The sequence below is a fragment of the Lynx rufus genome, unplaced genomic scaffold, assembly GCF_022079265.1.
Source record: "Lynx rufus isolate CCGP_SWC_20201006 ecotype Redwood Valley unplaced genomic scaffold, mLynRuf1.p SCAF_3, whole genome shotgun sequence".
NCBI classification, from domain to species: domain Eukaryota; kingdom Metazoa; phylum Chordata; class Mammalia; order Carnivora; family Felidae; genus Lynx; species Lynx rufus.
Window position 1 is genome coordinate 160,078,740 of NW_025814845.1, and position 16,365 is coordinate 160,095,104.

The 16,365-nt window shown below is 37.1% G+C and overlaps 1 protein-coding gene across 1 annotated transcript in view; it reads right to left on the reverse strand.

Moving 5' to 3' along the window:
• Nucleotides 1–15,722, reverse strand: part of LOC124521323 (A disintegrin and metallopeptidase domain 3-like) — a 116,226-nt gene extending 100,504 nt beyond the window's left edge. Inside the window, exons 1-4 of the mRNA XM_047092420.1 lie at nucleotides 15,659–15,722; nucleotides 15,061–15,140; nucleotides 5,143–5,198; nucleotides 384–462 (exon numbers count right to left, since the gene is read on the reverse strand). Of these exons, the coding sequence (XP_046948376.1) occupies nucleotides 384–462; nucleotides 5,143–5,198; nucleotides 15,061–15,140; nucleotides 15,659–15,722 (279 nt within the window). The remainder of the gene's footprint in view (nucleotides 1–383; nucleotides 463–5,142; nucleotides 5,199–15,060; nucleotides 15,141–15,658) is intronic.
• Nucleotides 15,723–16,365: the final 643 nt, after the last annotated feature.

Consider the following 16,365-nt stretch of genomic DNA (forward strand, 5'->3'; position numbering starts at 1 on the left):
CTTTTGCATCCTCACTATCCCTTTCTATAAGGTCTTTCCACAAAGTAATTCCCACCACTTCCTCCACTGCTCATGTCCTATGAAATCTCAATTAAAATGACTCTGTGTTTCGGGGTTTCTTATTCTTTGCTCCTTAACCCACTTTCTTTCTCAGACCTCTGATAGTTTAAACAACCTTTTTGGATAAGGGATTCCTAAATTCCATATCTGAAAAGTAGTTGTTCTATTTAATCTGCCTTCACAGTAATTGTTACATTATATTTGGGTTTCTGATCTGTTTGCCCAATAATTCTGTGAGGTAGAAAGCATCCTTTTTCTTCCCACCAATGGCACCTTAGCTATATAAAAAACTGCAAATATACACAGCAAAAAGCAAAATTTACCTTTGTAAATGAAGAATCTGGATACAATACTCCTGATTTGTTGTATGCATACACCAGGAAATGAGGGTCTAAAAATGACCTAATTCAACCAAAGTAATAACATTTCATTGTAATAGTAACATTAACAAAAATAGAATCCTGATATTAAGCAATTTACTTTCAATTTTACAAGCTCAAATATCTAAAAATTAAATGGTCTCATCTCTTGATTATCTGGTTTGCTGACAGTATATTGTGCATATAAGAAAAAATAATAAGCAGTATAATAATATCAGTAGGGACACCATAATGACATAGATTTATGTACAGTAGAAACTAGGACTTCCAGATTCCCATGGCAAAGTTTTCTTTTACATTCAATGATCAATAAAACTCATGTCATAAATATGTTAGTATTTGCTAACAAACAGCCATGGATTGGTAATAAAAAATATATGCTTTTCCTGTCAGTTTCCATGAAATTATGCTTTGGTAAAAACAATCCCAGAATTCTCAATGCCTTAAAACAACGATTGTTCTTTACAAGTTTATTACAGAGTCAATTCCACACTACTTTCATTCTAGAACCTGGGTAAAGACATACCTCTTACCCCTGGAACATGCCTTTCTTGTAGCAGAAAGAGAAAAGAAAGTGTAGAGACACACAATAGTTCTTAAAGACTTTGCTTAGAAGTGGAAGACCAGTGTTTTGCTCAAATTCTGTAAGCTAAATGATCTCTATAGATAAACCTCATATAAATGGTACTGAAGTTTAATCTTCTTACATAGAAGATAGTGATTCTTATGGAACAATCTGACACCATTATTTATTGCCAGGGTTTCTCAAGGATCCAAATATCAAGGGGCAGTTCAAGACCAGAATCAAGGAAGGACTAGAACATTCACAGAGTGTTTGCTTTCACCACTTCTCTTTCCAGACCTGCTTTATCATCTCTCATTCCTGACAGCTTTCCCTTTTCCTCAATTCAAATAACAAAACCAGAGAGCTTCCCAGAAAAAAAGACTGGTATTCATCAGCTCATATTGTACATATATTCAAGGACACGCCAAGTCGCCTGGGTTGGTTTAGATGCAAGTACCTAGAACATGTGGCAAAAAAGCAGAGCCACATTTTAGTAACTAAGCATGTAAATGGAGGTGGTGGAAATGGAAATCCAGAATCATTTCCCAGGAAAAGGAATTTCAACAGCTTTCTGACAAGCACAATTAAAAGGATAACAGTTTAGTTTACAAGTTTATTCATCCTTAGTAAAAATGTATACTTTTGCTTCTACACAAAACAATAAAAAAGTCTGCCTTAGTGAAGTAACAGAAATACAAATGATCATTCAAGGGAAAACAATATCCAATGTAAGGAAAATTAACAACAAAAGGGAAGAAGGCAAAACTTAAAAGCAAGTTCCTAAGGAAGTTGAAGAAATTGATTACAGAAAATAATCATTATTTCAAGAAAATTTAACAAGTTAAAAAGTTAATAAGCTTTCAAAGGAGACCATTTCAGAGAAAAAAAAGACACTCAAACTAAAATAATGGCAGTTAAAAATAAATAATTTAATAAATGTGTCAAAGATACTTTGCTGAGAACAGAATTAGAGGCCTAGTCAATAAAGAGAACAAATGGCTGAATAAATAATAAAGGAGATATATTTATTTGATTTATATATATTACATATGTATTTACAATCAATTAACTCATTCTGCACAAATCTGTATGAATGACTCTCAAATAAAAATGTTATGCAAAATGTTGCACAAAAAGCACAGCCTCAAAACCAGAACTACACATAATAACATAATAAGTATCTATTGCTCACACTTCTGGGTCAAGTACGAGTAGCCTTAGCAGTTCTGCTAATGGCGGCCAGGCTTGCTCAATGGTCTGGTATTCAGCTGAATGTTGGGTGATCTAGAGATGATTAGGGCACCTTGGCTGTGCCCCACCTGTCTCCATCTCCCAGAAAGTTGGCCCCAGCATATTTTCATGGGGATGGCAGACAAACAAGATGGAGAGCAGGAACACAGGGGAGCTTTTTCAAACCTCTGTTTGAATCAAGTCAGCTAAACATCTTTTTGGCCAAAGTCAGTCACATAGCCACAGAATGGGCTACATGATTTGCAGGGCCCGTGGTGAAATGAAAATATGAGGTCTCTTGTTCAAAAGTATTAAGAATCTCAGGGCAGCAACAGCAGAGAATGAAACCATGTACAGGGCATGTCTAACCATAGTGTCCTGGGGGACCACATACCCATGAAATTGGCCTTGCATAAATAAACTCATATCCAAGGGCTGGGAGTGGGGAGGCTGAGGTAGATGTATATATCCTACCTCTTGATGACAGAAACTCAAAGTTATATGGCAAAGAGTGAAGATACAGGGAAAGGTAAAGAATTGGGGTCACTTTATTGGTCTACAATATTAAGATAAATAAATTATATAGAAGAGTACTGTGTCATTTGTGTCTATTTAAAGTAATAGTCAAAACATGATGATTCTTAATCTCTAGGCATACAGATGAATGATAAAATTATGGCAGAAGAATATGTATCAGTATCATAACTGTGATTAGCACTGGGGAGTGAAATAACTGAATATATCTAGGCATGGGAATAACAGATTTCACTATTATTTGCCACGTATGCTTTTTAGAAAAATACATAAATAAAATGCTTGCATGTGTGTCATCCATAGTGATATATATTATTCTCAGAATTTTCCTTTTTTAATTTTTAATCAAAAGAAAAAAGTCAATATAGAAAAATTAAGACAGGGGCGCCTGGCTGGCGCAGTCGGTTAAGCGTCCGACTTCAGCCAGGTCACAATCTCGCGGTCCGTGAGTTCGAGCCCCGCGTCAGGCTCTGGGCTGATGGCTCAGAGCCTGGAGCCTGTTTCCGACTCTGTGTCTCCCTCTCTCTCTGCCCCTCCCCCGTTCATGCTCTGTCTCTCTCTGTCCCAAAAATAATAAAATAAAATAAAAAAAAATAAAATAAAGAAAAATTAAGACAAATATAAACTATGATAAACTATGGACTTTGGGTGATAATGATATGTCAATGTGGAGTCATCAAATATAATGAATGTATCACTCTGGTGGGGCATGTTGATAATGGGGAGGCTATACATGTGTGGGGGGTGGGAGGCACAGGGTATACAGATACTCTCTGTACCTTCTACTCAATTTTGCTGTGAACCTAAAACTGCTCTGAAAAATAAATATTCAACTGGAAATAAGAAACTACAAATAGCTGATAACTGTTTAGAGAAGATATTTAGGGAAATACAAATTGACACGAAGATGTGATATAATATTTTAGCACATATTGCATGCTTTTGAAAATCTAAACTGCTACTTTCTTTCCAGAAACTGAAAATCTCTCTCAAAATCTTAATATAAAATGTGAGTAATAAAGAAGGTTGTTGTGAAAATTAAATTAGTTACTACATGCAAATTGCTTAGAAATACACCTGGCAAATGGCATGTGCTCCTTAAATGTCTGTTACTTTTGTTGTTGTTGTTGTCACTATTATTACTATTACTCATACTTCTTGTTGCAGAAACCCATTTCTTAATACCAACCCTACAAAAGAAAACCTCTATTACATAAGAATTTACATACAAGGATGTTTACTGCAGTACTCTCAAGTGATAATTCCTTGAAATAACTTATGTGTCAATATTACATACTATAGAATGCTATCTATTAAAGAATGAGTTAAAATATATACATAGAGCCAGAAAATGAACATTATTAAATAAGACCTGCTAGCAGCAAAACTATTTCCAACTGTGTAAAAACAAACTTAAAAAAAATAGGTTTCTATATTTTTATTTAAGGGAAAGATGAAATTTAGATAGAAAATGGTAGAAGGGACTTGGGTGGCTCAGTTGGATAAGCATCTGACTTAGATGCCGTGGATCATGATCTCACAGTTCAAGAGTTTAAGGCCTGCAACAGGCTCTCTACTATCAGCACAGAGTCTGCTTCAGGTCCCTCTCTTTGCCACTACACCCTGCTCAAAAATAATAAACATTTTTAAAATTTTTTAAATGTTTATTAATTTTTGAGAGAGACATAGTGTGAGTGAGGGAGGGGCAAAGAGAGAGGGAGACACAGAATCTGAAGTAGGCTCCAGCCTCTGAGCTGTCAGCACAGGGCCCGACGCGGGGCTCAAACTCACAAACCGTGAGATCATGACCTGAGCCAAAGTCAGACACTTAACTGACTGAACCACCCAGGAACCCCAGTAATAAACATTTTTTAATAAGAATAGAAAATTGTGGAAAGATACACATAAGATTATTAATACTGGTTTCTTCAAAGAGCAAAAGTGGGAAACAGAAAATTTAAGAGATTAAATTATATATTATACCAAGATAAGAAAAAATTATGGCATAATATTTAGTTAAATGCTTAAAATCACATAAATATATAAAATGACATGAAGGTGAACAAAATTAAACAGGGACAAATAGAGTTATTCCTTTAATTATTGCTATTGTGGTTATATTTCAAGGAGTTACATAGAGTAATTTTAATTTACCTAGTTACACATTAATATTTACATCATTAAATCAGAATTTGGCTCCAAAATTAAATTTAAAATCTCAAGATGAAGACTTGAAATTCTAATCTGACTTGAATCACAAAGATGTAACAAGTTAAATATAATAGTCATGCTCTTGTTTAGGCTCAATTTAGGGTAGTGATTGTAAAACTTGAAGAAACTGAAAAGTATATGAAAAGAAGAATGGCCACTTACTGTATTTCAAGATGGAGAGTATATGTTTTCCTGTCAATTTTGATGGCATACATGACCTACAGCAAAGTATTCAGAGAGAAAGTAATTAATAGAAATTTAAAATTCTTAAGTCAGAAGCCATAATTTTTTTTAAATGTAAGTACTCTTTCATACAAACATAGATGGTATCACACATGTCTCAAAATTATGTATACATGTATGTTGCTATCTTTCTTCAATCTCATCATGTATGACAGAATGAATAATTAAATTTCACTAAAATTAAGGAGGCTAAATGTATTTTAAAACTAAGAGCATTGGTCATTAGCATTTATTGTCATATGAAATTTTAATTTGAAATGGGTACATTTAGGAATGTTGGGTAATCTTTGAAGACACTTGAATTTATCTTTTTTTTAATGTTTACTTATTTTTGAGACAGAAAGAGCACCAGTGGGGGAGGGGCAGAGAGCTAGAGGGAGACACAGAATATGAAGTCAGGCACAGAGCCTGACACAGGGCTTGAACCCACAAATTGTGAGATCATGACCTGAGCTGAAGTCGGATGCCTAACCAACTGAGCCATCCAGGCACCCCTTAATTATCTTTTTTCTACTTTACAATTTCTAGCCCAAATAAATGAAAAATTAAAGAATATAACACAGTTTGTGGGGAGCTAAGATGGCAGAGTAGTAGGAAGACCCAAAGTTTGCCTTATCATTTGAACACAGATAAGTATCAAATCATTCTGACTACCCAAGATATCCATCTGAAAACTGACAGACCAAAACGCACAACTAGAGGGAGAGAAGAGACCACATTGTGGAAGGTAGGAGATGCAGAGACCTGGTTTCCGGGAAAATGGATTGCATGTGCTACAGAAGGGAGGGAGACCTGGTTACAGAGAGAGGAGAGAGAGAGAAAGACAGAGAGAGGAGCACATAGGGGATCATACAAGGAAAACAATTCTCCCAAAGCCAATGACTGGAAAAATGAGAGGGGGATTTTCCTGAGTTTTTACAACCAGCAAGGCTCAAAGACTGGAGTTTTAGAGTTTGCTCCTGTGGAGAAAGAGGGAAGATGGCCCGGATTCAGACAATCTGAGGATCTCCCTAGGATGCACTGAGAGAGACAATTCCATCCTCTTGGACCACATCGGGGACAGGTGGCATTGCCTCTCTGGGGACAAAAGAGTTGGTGGGTGCCATTGCCCTCCCCTGCCCTTCAGCATAGGTGTGGGGACACCTGCTGAGGGCAGCTAACCTGGACACCTGCTCTTTGCTGTGCTTTACTCCAAACTCCACACCCCTGCACTTTGATGGGACTGCCCTTCCGGGACAACCCTGCATCAGTACGAAAGCAGTGAGACTCCCCCACCAAAGGATCAGCACAGGTGCACACCAGGCCAGGTCCCTAAAGTTTGGAGTTTTAAAACTCAGCTGCCTGACTGGGATAGAGCCCAAAGTGCCCCACGCTGCAGGTGGGGCAGGTGGCCCAGACACAAACAGGGTGAAGACATCAATCTGAGGGATGCCTGGAACACACAAAGGGAGATTGTTCACCCTTCTGGGAGGGCTTTCCAGACAGCAGCAGGTACAAACACAACCTCTCCGGGGATGATGGAGCTGGCTAGAGCCATTATTCTCTCCCACACCTCTGCATAAACTTAAGTAAGCAGTGCAATGCCAACACTGGCAGCCTAAACCACTTACACCCCAACCCCATACAGATGCTGCTTTTCTCAGACAACTGTGCCTGAGACCAAGAGCAGTGAGCCTTTCCCCCAGAATACCAGCACCAAACCCCTGCATGCACTATGTCTACTGACCACAGAGTTATGCAAAGCTTCAGCTCTTGGAAATAGTATCAGGTCTCTTTCAATAAGCAGACCAGAGCACACCTAGTTAAAACTTGTCCCATTCTGGCCAAGGTCCAAACACTCCCCACTGTAGGCAAGGAGAAGGTCTACCAAGGACTAACGTGAGGGAAAGAGCAGCCAAAACACAGCAGCAGAGTGGATACAGCATACACCAGAGACACTTCCTGAAGTGCCAGACCCTGAACAATATATAACTTCTTCTTCATAAAGCCATTACTTTTAGGAGCAAGAAACATAACAGAAATCCTAACACACAGAAGAAGACAAAGACCTAGACAAAATGCCAAGATAAAGGATTTCATCCCAAAAGGAAACAACAGAAGGTCATACCCAGGGATCTAATCAAAACAGATATAAACAATATGCCTGATCCAGAATTTAAAGCAACAATCATAAAGATACTCACTGAGCTTGAGAAAAGCAGAGAAGACACAAGGGAGTCCCTTACCACAGAGATAAAAGACCTAAAAACTAGTCAGGCCAAAATGAAAAATGCAATAACTGAGATTCAAAACCAACTGGATGTAATAACCACAAGGATGGAAGAAGCAGAGGAATGAATGATACAGAAGATAAAATTATGGAAAATAATGAAGCTGAAAAGAAGAGGGAAAGAATACAACACAGGTCCTCTTTTCAGAATAAAGGAAGCATCCCTAAGCTATCAGAAGTGCTACCCACAGTCTTCTCCCTGTTCTCTTTGGGAAATTGCCTCAGCTAAAAAGTCACACCAAGTCACAATTTCCAAGTTAATGAGAAGCCCAACTCCAGATCTTGATGGACCAGGCCAGCTTCACACTTTGCTGAGACTCAGTTGAGTCTCTGTCTCCCCATTCCTGCTTCCTCCCGTCCTGTCCACAGAGGCTCATCAAAAGAGCATACCCTAATAAACTGCCTTCACAGGAATTTTCTCAAAGACTGCATCCCAAAGAATACAATCTGTGACATCATCATAAAACATAACACGTTCTTCATGGCATAACATACGGTTAATGCCAGAAATTTTCCCACATTTGCAAAAACATGAATTTTGTCACTGGTTGCAGTTTTCTGCGTAAGTCATTTTAAATCTTGTATAGTGTTCAGTCTTTTGTAACCCTACAGCTCTTGAAATAGGTGTGTTGAAATCTCCCCCAAATTTTGTGATATTTCTTTCTCATTTTTTTGCCTTAGTTTTTTGTCTTAGGAGCTCTGTTGTTAGGTACATACACATTTAGTATGGTGGTATCTTCAGGATAAATCAATCATGTTATTATTAAGGTAACTTTTATCTCTAGAAGTACTTCTTCATCTGATATTATTATAGTTGCATCAGCTTACTTTTGATATTTCAGGTTTTTAAAAATGTTTTTTAAAAAATGTTTCATAATCATTTAAAATATAAAGATGCATTCTGAGGATAAAATCAAGTTTCAATTTTCAGAGATGTACTAACATAAAGATGCCTCTCAAATAATTTATTTCACAATAGGTATTGTTAACAGTAATTGTCTAGATGCAAACTAAATGGAAAACAAATTGATTTAAGTACTACTTCTTTAGTAGCTCTCCTCTTTCTATTGTTGAGAATAAATCTGTATAATTTGCCTTCTACAATCTGGATATTAGATAGGTAATGACATCACCATATATCCAAGGTACTCGAAGCAAAAATATGGTTCATGTAATAGCTGGTCTCTGTCTTACCATTTAAACCCTACTTTTAAAATTTTTATTTTCTTAATTTTTTATATTTTAAATTACTGAATAAAATGGAAATAATAGACACTCCTGTGTTAGTCTGATCCTAAAATGGAATGCTGTGATGTGTAAAACATTAAGGATGGTTTAGTTATAGATGGCTTTGGTTGGTGCTGTCCTTGTTCCCTGGATCCATTTAAGCACATTGAGGCTATTCTATTCCAAAGAGGAGTATTATATGTGTATTTGGTGAATATGTATGTGTGAATGTGGAATAATTATCTGAGATGTTCTTTTGGATACGTTCACTGATATTTGAAGTATGCTAGTGTGGTAGGTTAATTTAATAAAGTTTTCTAGTATTCACACATCCTTCAACAGAGAGAAAATCTACTTGGTCATAAAGTTCTACAATTATTTGCTACTTTTACTTTTTAAATATTTTAGTTAAGTAAAAGAACCTATCATTTCCTTTTCTGATACTTTATTTGATCTCTATCAAAGGTACATTAATATTTTAAGCATTATTAAGTGATCTGAAGGATTAACTTATGTTCTTCTCGTGTTCTAGTCTCCGAAAAAGGCACATCATCTTTCCTTGAATATTGTCCAAAAACTTAAAACCATTTGACTAGTAAGATTTTCTGGCAATTTATTTAAATTATTAATTCATAATTAATTCACAAATAACTTCATGATTATAAATATAGTCTATAAGCAGATATTGTATTTCTACCTGAGTCAAAAAAATGTATTTGGGAAAGAAAAAAGAAAACCAAATATCAAGATTGCAGACTTATACCAAACCTATAAATAATTACAAAAATTAAAAATATGAGTGTGCATATATCTAAAAACTAATTCAGTTCAAATTTACTATCTTTAGAAACTGAGATAGACATTCATTCACCTTCTCAACAATTCTCTGTGCTATCTATGAGTCCCAGAAGAAGAGAAAGGGGGGAAGAAAATTTATTCAAAGAAATAATAACTGAAAACATCCCTAATCTGGGGAAGGAAACAGATATTCAGATCCAGGAAGCACAGATAACTTCCAGCAAAATCAACAAAAGCAAGCCAACACCAAGACACACCATAGATTTGCAAAATATAGGGATAAAAAATATTAAAAGTAGAAAGACAAAATAAGTCCTTATTTTAAAAGGGAAGACCCATAAAGCTAGCTAGAGATCTCTCCACAGAAATTTGGCAAGCCTAAAGGGAGTGGCATGATATAGTCAAAGTGCCAAATGGGAAAAATCTGCAGCCAAGAATACTTGACCCAGCAAGGCTATCATTCAGAATAGAAGGAAAGATGAAGAGTTTCCCAGACAAACAAAACCCCAAGGAATTCAAGACCACTAAACCAGCCCTGCCAGAAATATTAAAGGATACTCTGTGAGTGTAAAGGAGAGACAAAAAGGGACAAAGACAAGGATCAGAGAAATCACCAGAAACAACACAAAACAAGTAATAAAATGGCAATAAAAATATATCTATCAATAATTACTCTGAATGCAAATGGACTAACTGCTGCAATCAGAAGACATAGGTGTCAGAATGGAAAATAAAACAAGACCCATGTATATGGCGCTTTCAAGAGACTAATATTAGGACTAAAGACACCTGCAGAAGAAAAGTAAGGGGGTGGAGAAATATTTATCACCCAAATGGATGTCAAAAAAAAATCTGAGTAGCATTACTTAGATAAACTAGATTTTAAAAGAAAGAATGTGGGGCGCCTGGGTGGCGCAGTCGGTTAAGCGTCTGACTTCAGCCAGGTCACGATCTTGCGGTCCGTGAGTTCGAGCCCCGCGTCAGGCTCTGGGCTGATGGCTCAGAGCCTGGAGCCTGTTTCCGATTCTGTGTCTCCCTCTCTCTCTGCCCCTCCCCCGTTCATGCTCTGTATCTCTCTATCCCAAAAATAAAATAAACGTTGAAAAAAAAATTAAAAAAAAAAAAGAAAGAATGTAACAAGAGACAATGAAGGGTACTATATCATCATAAAGGAAACAATCCAACAAGAAGATATAACAATTGTAAATATTTATGCACTCAACATAAAGGCATCCAAATACATAAAACAGTAAGAAACGTAGAGGAACTAATTGATAATAATGCAATAATAGTAGAACACTTTAACACCACACTTACATCAACGGGAAAATCATCTAAATAGAAAATCAACAAGAAAATAATGGCTTTGAATGACACATTGGGTGAGAGGGACTGAAGAGATATATTCAGAACACTCCCTAAAACAGCAGAATATACATTCTTTTCAAATACACATGTTAACATTCTCCAGAACAGATCTCATACTAGGTACAAATCAGGCCTGAATACAAAAATCCTGAAACCATATCATGTGCCTTTTCTAACCACAACACTATGACCAGAAGTCAACCACAAGAAAAATGTGGAAAGAGCACAAATATACGGAAGTTAAAGAATATGCTACTAAACAATGAATCAGTCAACCAGAAAAGCAAAGAAGAAATTAAAAAAAAAAACACGGAAACAAATGAAAATGAAAATACAATGATCCAAAACCTTTAGGAGCAGCAACAGTGGTCCTAGGAGGGAAGTACATGACAATACAGGCCTACATCAGGAAGCAAGAAAAATCTCAAATAAACAACTTAACCTTACACTTAATGGAGCTAGAAAAAGAATAGCAAATGAAGCCTAAAGCCAGCAGAAGGAAGGAAATAATAAAGATTAGAGCAGAAATAAATGATACAGAAATTAAAAAAAAAACAAAAACAAAAAACAATAGGTCAATGAAAACAAGAGCTGGTTCTTTAAAATTGATAAACTTCTAGTCAGGCTTATCAAAAGAAAAGAGAAAAGAACCAAGTAAATAAAAATAGAAATGAGATTATAAAAATAATAACCAACACCACAGAAATACAAACAATTATAAGAGTACTATGAAAATTTGTATGTCAACAAATTGGGACAATCGGAAGAAATGGATAAATTCCTAGAAACATCTAAACTACCAAAACTGAAACAGGAAGAAACAGAAAAGTTTAACAGACCAATAACAAGCAAAGAGATTGAATTAGTAAACAAAACACTCCCAACAAAAAACCAGATGGCTTCACAGGAACACTCCCAACAAAAAAAACAGATGGCTTCGCAGGCAGATCATACCAAACATTTAAAAAGAGTTAATACCTATTCTTCTCAAACTATTCCAAAACATGGAGAAGGAAGAAAAACTTCCAAATTCATTCCCCTGGCTCATACCAAAACCAGATACCAAATCCAGATACTCAACTTAAAAAGAGAATTATAGGCCAATATCTCTGATGAACATGGATGTAAAAATGCTCAATAAAATTCTAGCAAACCAAATCCAACAAAACATTAATCATTCACCAAAATCACATGGGATTTATTTCTGGGCTGTAAGGATGGTACAATATTCACAAATCAGTCAACATGATTAATAAAATGCCACATTAATAAAATAAAGTATAAGAACCATATGATCATTTCAATAGATGCAGAAAAAGCATATGACAAAGTACAATATGTATTCATGATAACAACCCTCAACAAAGTAGACTTAAAGGGAACATACCTCAACATCATAAAGGTCATATATGACAAACCCACAGCTAATTATCATCCTCAAAGGGGGAAAAACTCAGAGCTTTTCCTCTATGGTCAGGAACAAGACAGGGATGTCACCCTCACCACTGTTATTTAACATAGTACTAGAAGTCCCAGCCTCAGCAATCACACAACAAAAAGTAATAGGAGGCATCCAGATTGGCAAGGAAGAACTAAATGTTTCATTACTTGCAGATGACATGATTATCTATATAGAAAAACCTACAAGATGCCACCAAAAAACTGCTAAAACTGACACATACATGAATTCAGTAAAGTCACAAGATACAAAATCAATGTACAGAAATCAGTTGCATTTCTATATACCAATAATGAAGCAGCAGAAAGAGAAATTAAGAATCCATCCCATTAATTTAAATGAAATTTAGCACCCAAAACAATAAGACACTGGGAATAAACCTAACTGAAGAGGTGAAAATCCTGTACCCTGAAAACTATAAAACACTGATGAAACAAACTGAAAACATCACAAAGAAATGAAAAGATATTTCATACTCATGGATTAGAAGAACAAATATAGTTAAATATAGTCTACACTACCCAAAGCAATATACACATTCAATGTAATCTCTATCAAAACACCAATCACATTTTTCACAGATATAGAATGAACATTCCTAAAATTTGTATGGACCACAAAAAACATGAATAGCCAAAGCAACCTTGAAAAAGAAAAGCAAAGCTGGAGGCATCACAATTCCAGGCTTCAAGTTATATTACAAAATTAGAGTGATCAAAACAGTATGGTACTGGCACAAAAACAGACACACAATCAATGGAACAGAATAGAAAACCCAGAAATAAACCCACAATTATATGGCCAATTTATATTCAACAAAATAGGAAAGAATATCCAATGAGAAAAAGTCTCTTCAATGAATGATGTTGAGAAAACTGGATGGCAATATGCAAAAGAACAAAACTGGACCACTTTCTTACACCATACACAAATATAATTTCAAAATGTGTTAAAGATCTAAATGTGAGACCTGAAACCATAAAGATCCCAAGGAGAGCACACGCAGTAATTTTTTCAACTTTGACTAAGTTCTTTCTAGATATATCTTTGGAGGCAAGGGAAACAAAATTAAATTCATCAAAATTAAAAGCTTCTGCACAATGAGGAAGACCAACAAAACTAAAAGGCAACATACAGAATGAGAGAAGATATTGCAAACGACATATCTGATAATGGGTTAGTAACCAAAACATAACAAGAACTTAAACCCAACACCAAAAAAGCAAACAATTCAATTTAAAAATGGGTAGAAGACACAAATAAACATTTCTCCAAAGAAGACATCCAGATGGCTAACAGACACATGAAAAGATGCTCAACATCATTCATCATCAGGGAAATGTAAATCAAAACTACAATGAGATAGCACCTCACACCTGTCAGAACCGCTAACTGGCTAAAGAAACAACATATGTTGGCCAGGATGTGGACAAAGAGGAACCCGCTTACACTGTTGGTAGGACTGCAAACTAGTACAGCCACTGTGGTAAAACAGTATGGAGTTTCCTCAAATAGTTAAAACTAGAACTACGCTATGATCCAGGAAATGCACCACTAGTAATTTACCCAAAGAATGCAAAAATACTATTTCAAAGAGATACAAGTACCCCAATGTTTATAACAACATTGTCTACAATAGTCAAATTATGGAAACACCCCAGTGTCCATTGATGATGAATGCATTAAGGTGATACAGACACACACACACACACACACACACACACACACACACACACTGGAATATTACTCAGCCATAAAAAAGAATGAAATCTTGCCATTTGCAAGGACATGGATGGAGCTAGAGAGTATTAAGATAAGCAGGTCAGTCAGAGAAAGACAAATGCCACATGATTTCACTCATATGTGGAATTTAAGAAAAAAACAAAAGAGCAAACTGGGAGGAAAAAAGAGAAAGAAGGGCAAAACCAAGAAACAGACTCTTAATTATAGAGAACACACTGATGGTTATCAGAGGGGGTGGAGGGGAGAGATGGGTAAATTGGTGATGGAGACTAAGGAGTGCACTTGTATGAGTACCAGGTGTTGGATGTGAGTGTTGTATCACTAAATTTACACCTGAAGCTAATATTACACTGTATGTTAACTACCTGGAATTTAAATACTTAAAATATAAATAAACAAAAATGGCACAAATAATATATATGTCACACAAATGTCATAGAAATTATACTTAATGAATTATTCATAAAAATCATGCTAATATTAAAAGAGCTTTACCATTGAAAAAAACATTCTGTGCTACCTAGATTTGACAATGTACATGCTTTATTTTAATCATATGAAAAATAACAGTACTTGCATTTTAACAAAGATTTATATATGTATATATGAGCAAATATAGGTATTCTTTATATATTGTCATTTTAAAATGACAATATAAATTTTATCATGACCTCACTTATATAGAATATTTAAATGTCCATATTTTGTAGACAAAAAGTCCAGTAGACTGTATATAACATTTTGTGTGATAAGCATTTGGGGCACTTTTTTCTGAGTCTGTGTTTTAAAAATATTTCATAATGTTCATTGGGAAATGAAGAAAAATCAAGACACTTGCTTTCATTCAGACAAAATGACACTTTAACACAGCAGTTAGAACACAAAATTTCAAAGGAATATATGCATGGGCTGATTTGGGTCACATAGTCCAGTAAAAATAAAGCACTCAAAAAAGAAGTGATTTCTTAATTACATGCGTTTCTGAAACTTCACCATCGGTGTTTGTCTCTATCTTCCGTGGCACTGTAATTTGTAGAAGTGATGTTTCAGGATCTGCAGTAAGGAAAACACCTGTAAGCATTCCCCAGTGCCTGCCAGCATCCTTATTCTTCACTGGTCGTGCCACTTCACATCACTCTTTGAACTTCCACGAACTCATACACACACACACACACACACACACACGCAGGTACGTTCCCACCACGGAATCAGACTTCGTGCATTCCAGAAGAGGCTACCTAGAAATGGGACGTGACCCTACCACCTTCCAGAGACACTTTGGGATTTGCTGACCTCAGCCCCAACAGGTGAAGAAGAGCTGCTCTGGAGGCCCCACCTCCCAGAAGCTGCTCGCCCCCTCCTCCAAGTGCAGGGTCAGGCACGTGAGGACAACTGTCCCAGTCCTGTTCTGAGCCCTCCCAGCAGCAGGCCCCGCAGGATCCTGACTCTAGGCGGGCTCTGACAGGACGCAGGGCTCCCCCCAGCCGGGCACAGGGTTCTGGAGCAAGCTTCTGGAGCCCGCCACGCCCACAGGCTCTGCGACAGGTGACCCTCTACGGAGCAGGTCCTACACTCACGATGGCCGGCGGAGCTCAGCCGGCCCAGGCCTGAGAGGATCAGCAGGACAGGCAGCATTGCGCGTCCTGCCGGCCTTGCCACGGTGATGGCGGTTGGCTGCGGAATGGCGGCCGCTCGCGCGCTTGGCCCTGAGCTCCGGGCCTGCAGGGAGTGGGGGCGGCGCGGGCGGCGGGGCCGTGGGGTGACGGGGCGATGGGGGGAGGGGCACGCGGCTGGTCAGCCCGCCCCGCCCCTTCTGCTGACCCGCAAGCACATCCGCAGTCCCGGGCGCCCACCCACTGCCGTCTGTGCTGTGGAGGCACATGGCAGCCTGACCGGTGCCCACGTGGGCTTGGGTTTGGGCTTTATTTTCCAAACGCGGACATTTGAAACTCACTTAGGGATTACGTAAGAGTCATAAAGTAAAGTTTTCTCCTCTGGAAACGGACCGTCTGCTGGTGAAGTGCTTGGCTGTGTCAATAGTCCACGTGATCGTTTTCTGGCACAATAGCTGAATTACTGTAGTGAAGAAAAACAAAATGGAAATTCACAATATGGTTAGTAGCAGATGGTTGCCTGTTTCAACCGTAGCTACTGACAGAGTTCTATTTAAGTCTTAGGTCGAAACAAATATACACACGTGCACGCACGTAAAAAAAATGTAAAAAAATATAATTAAATCGATTTTTCTATCCTAAATTTGTTTCTTAGAAAACTCTTT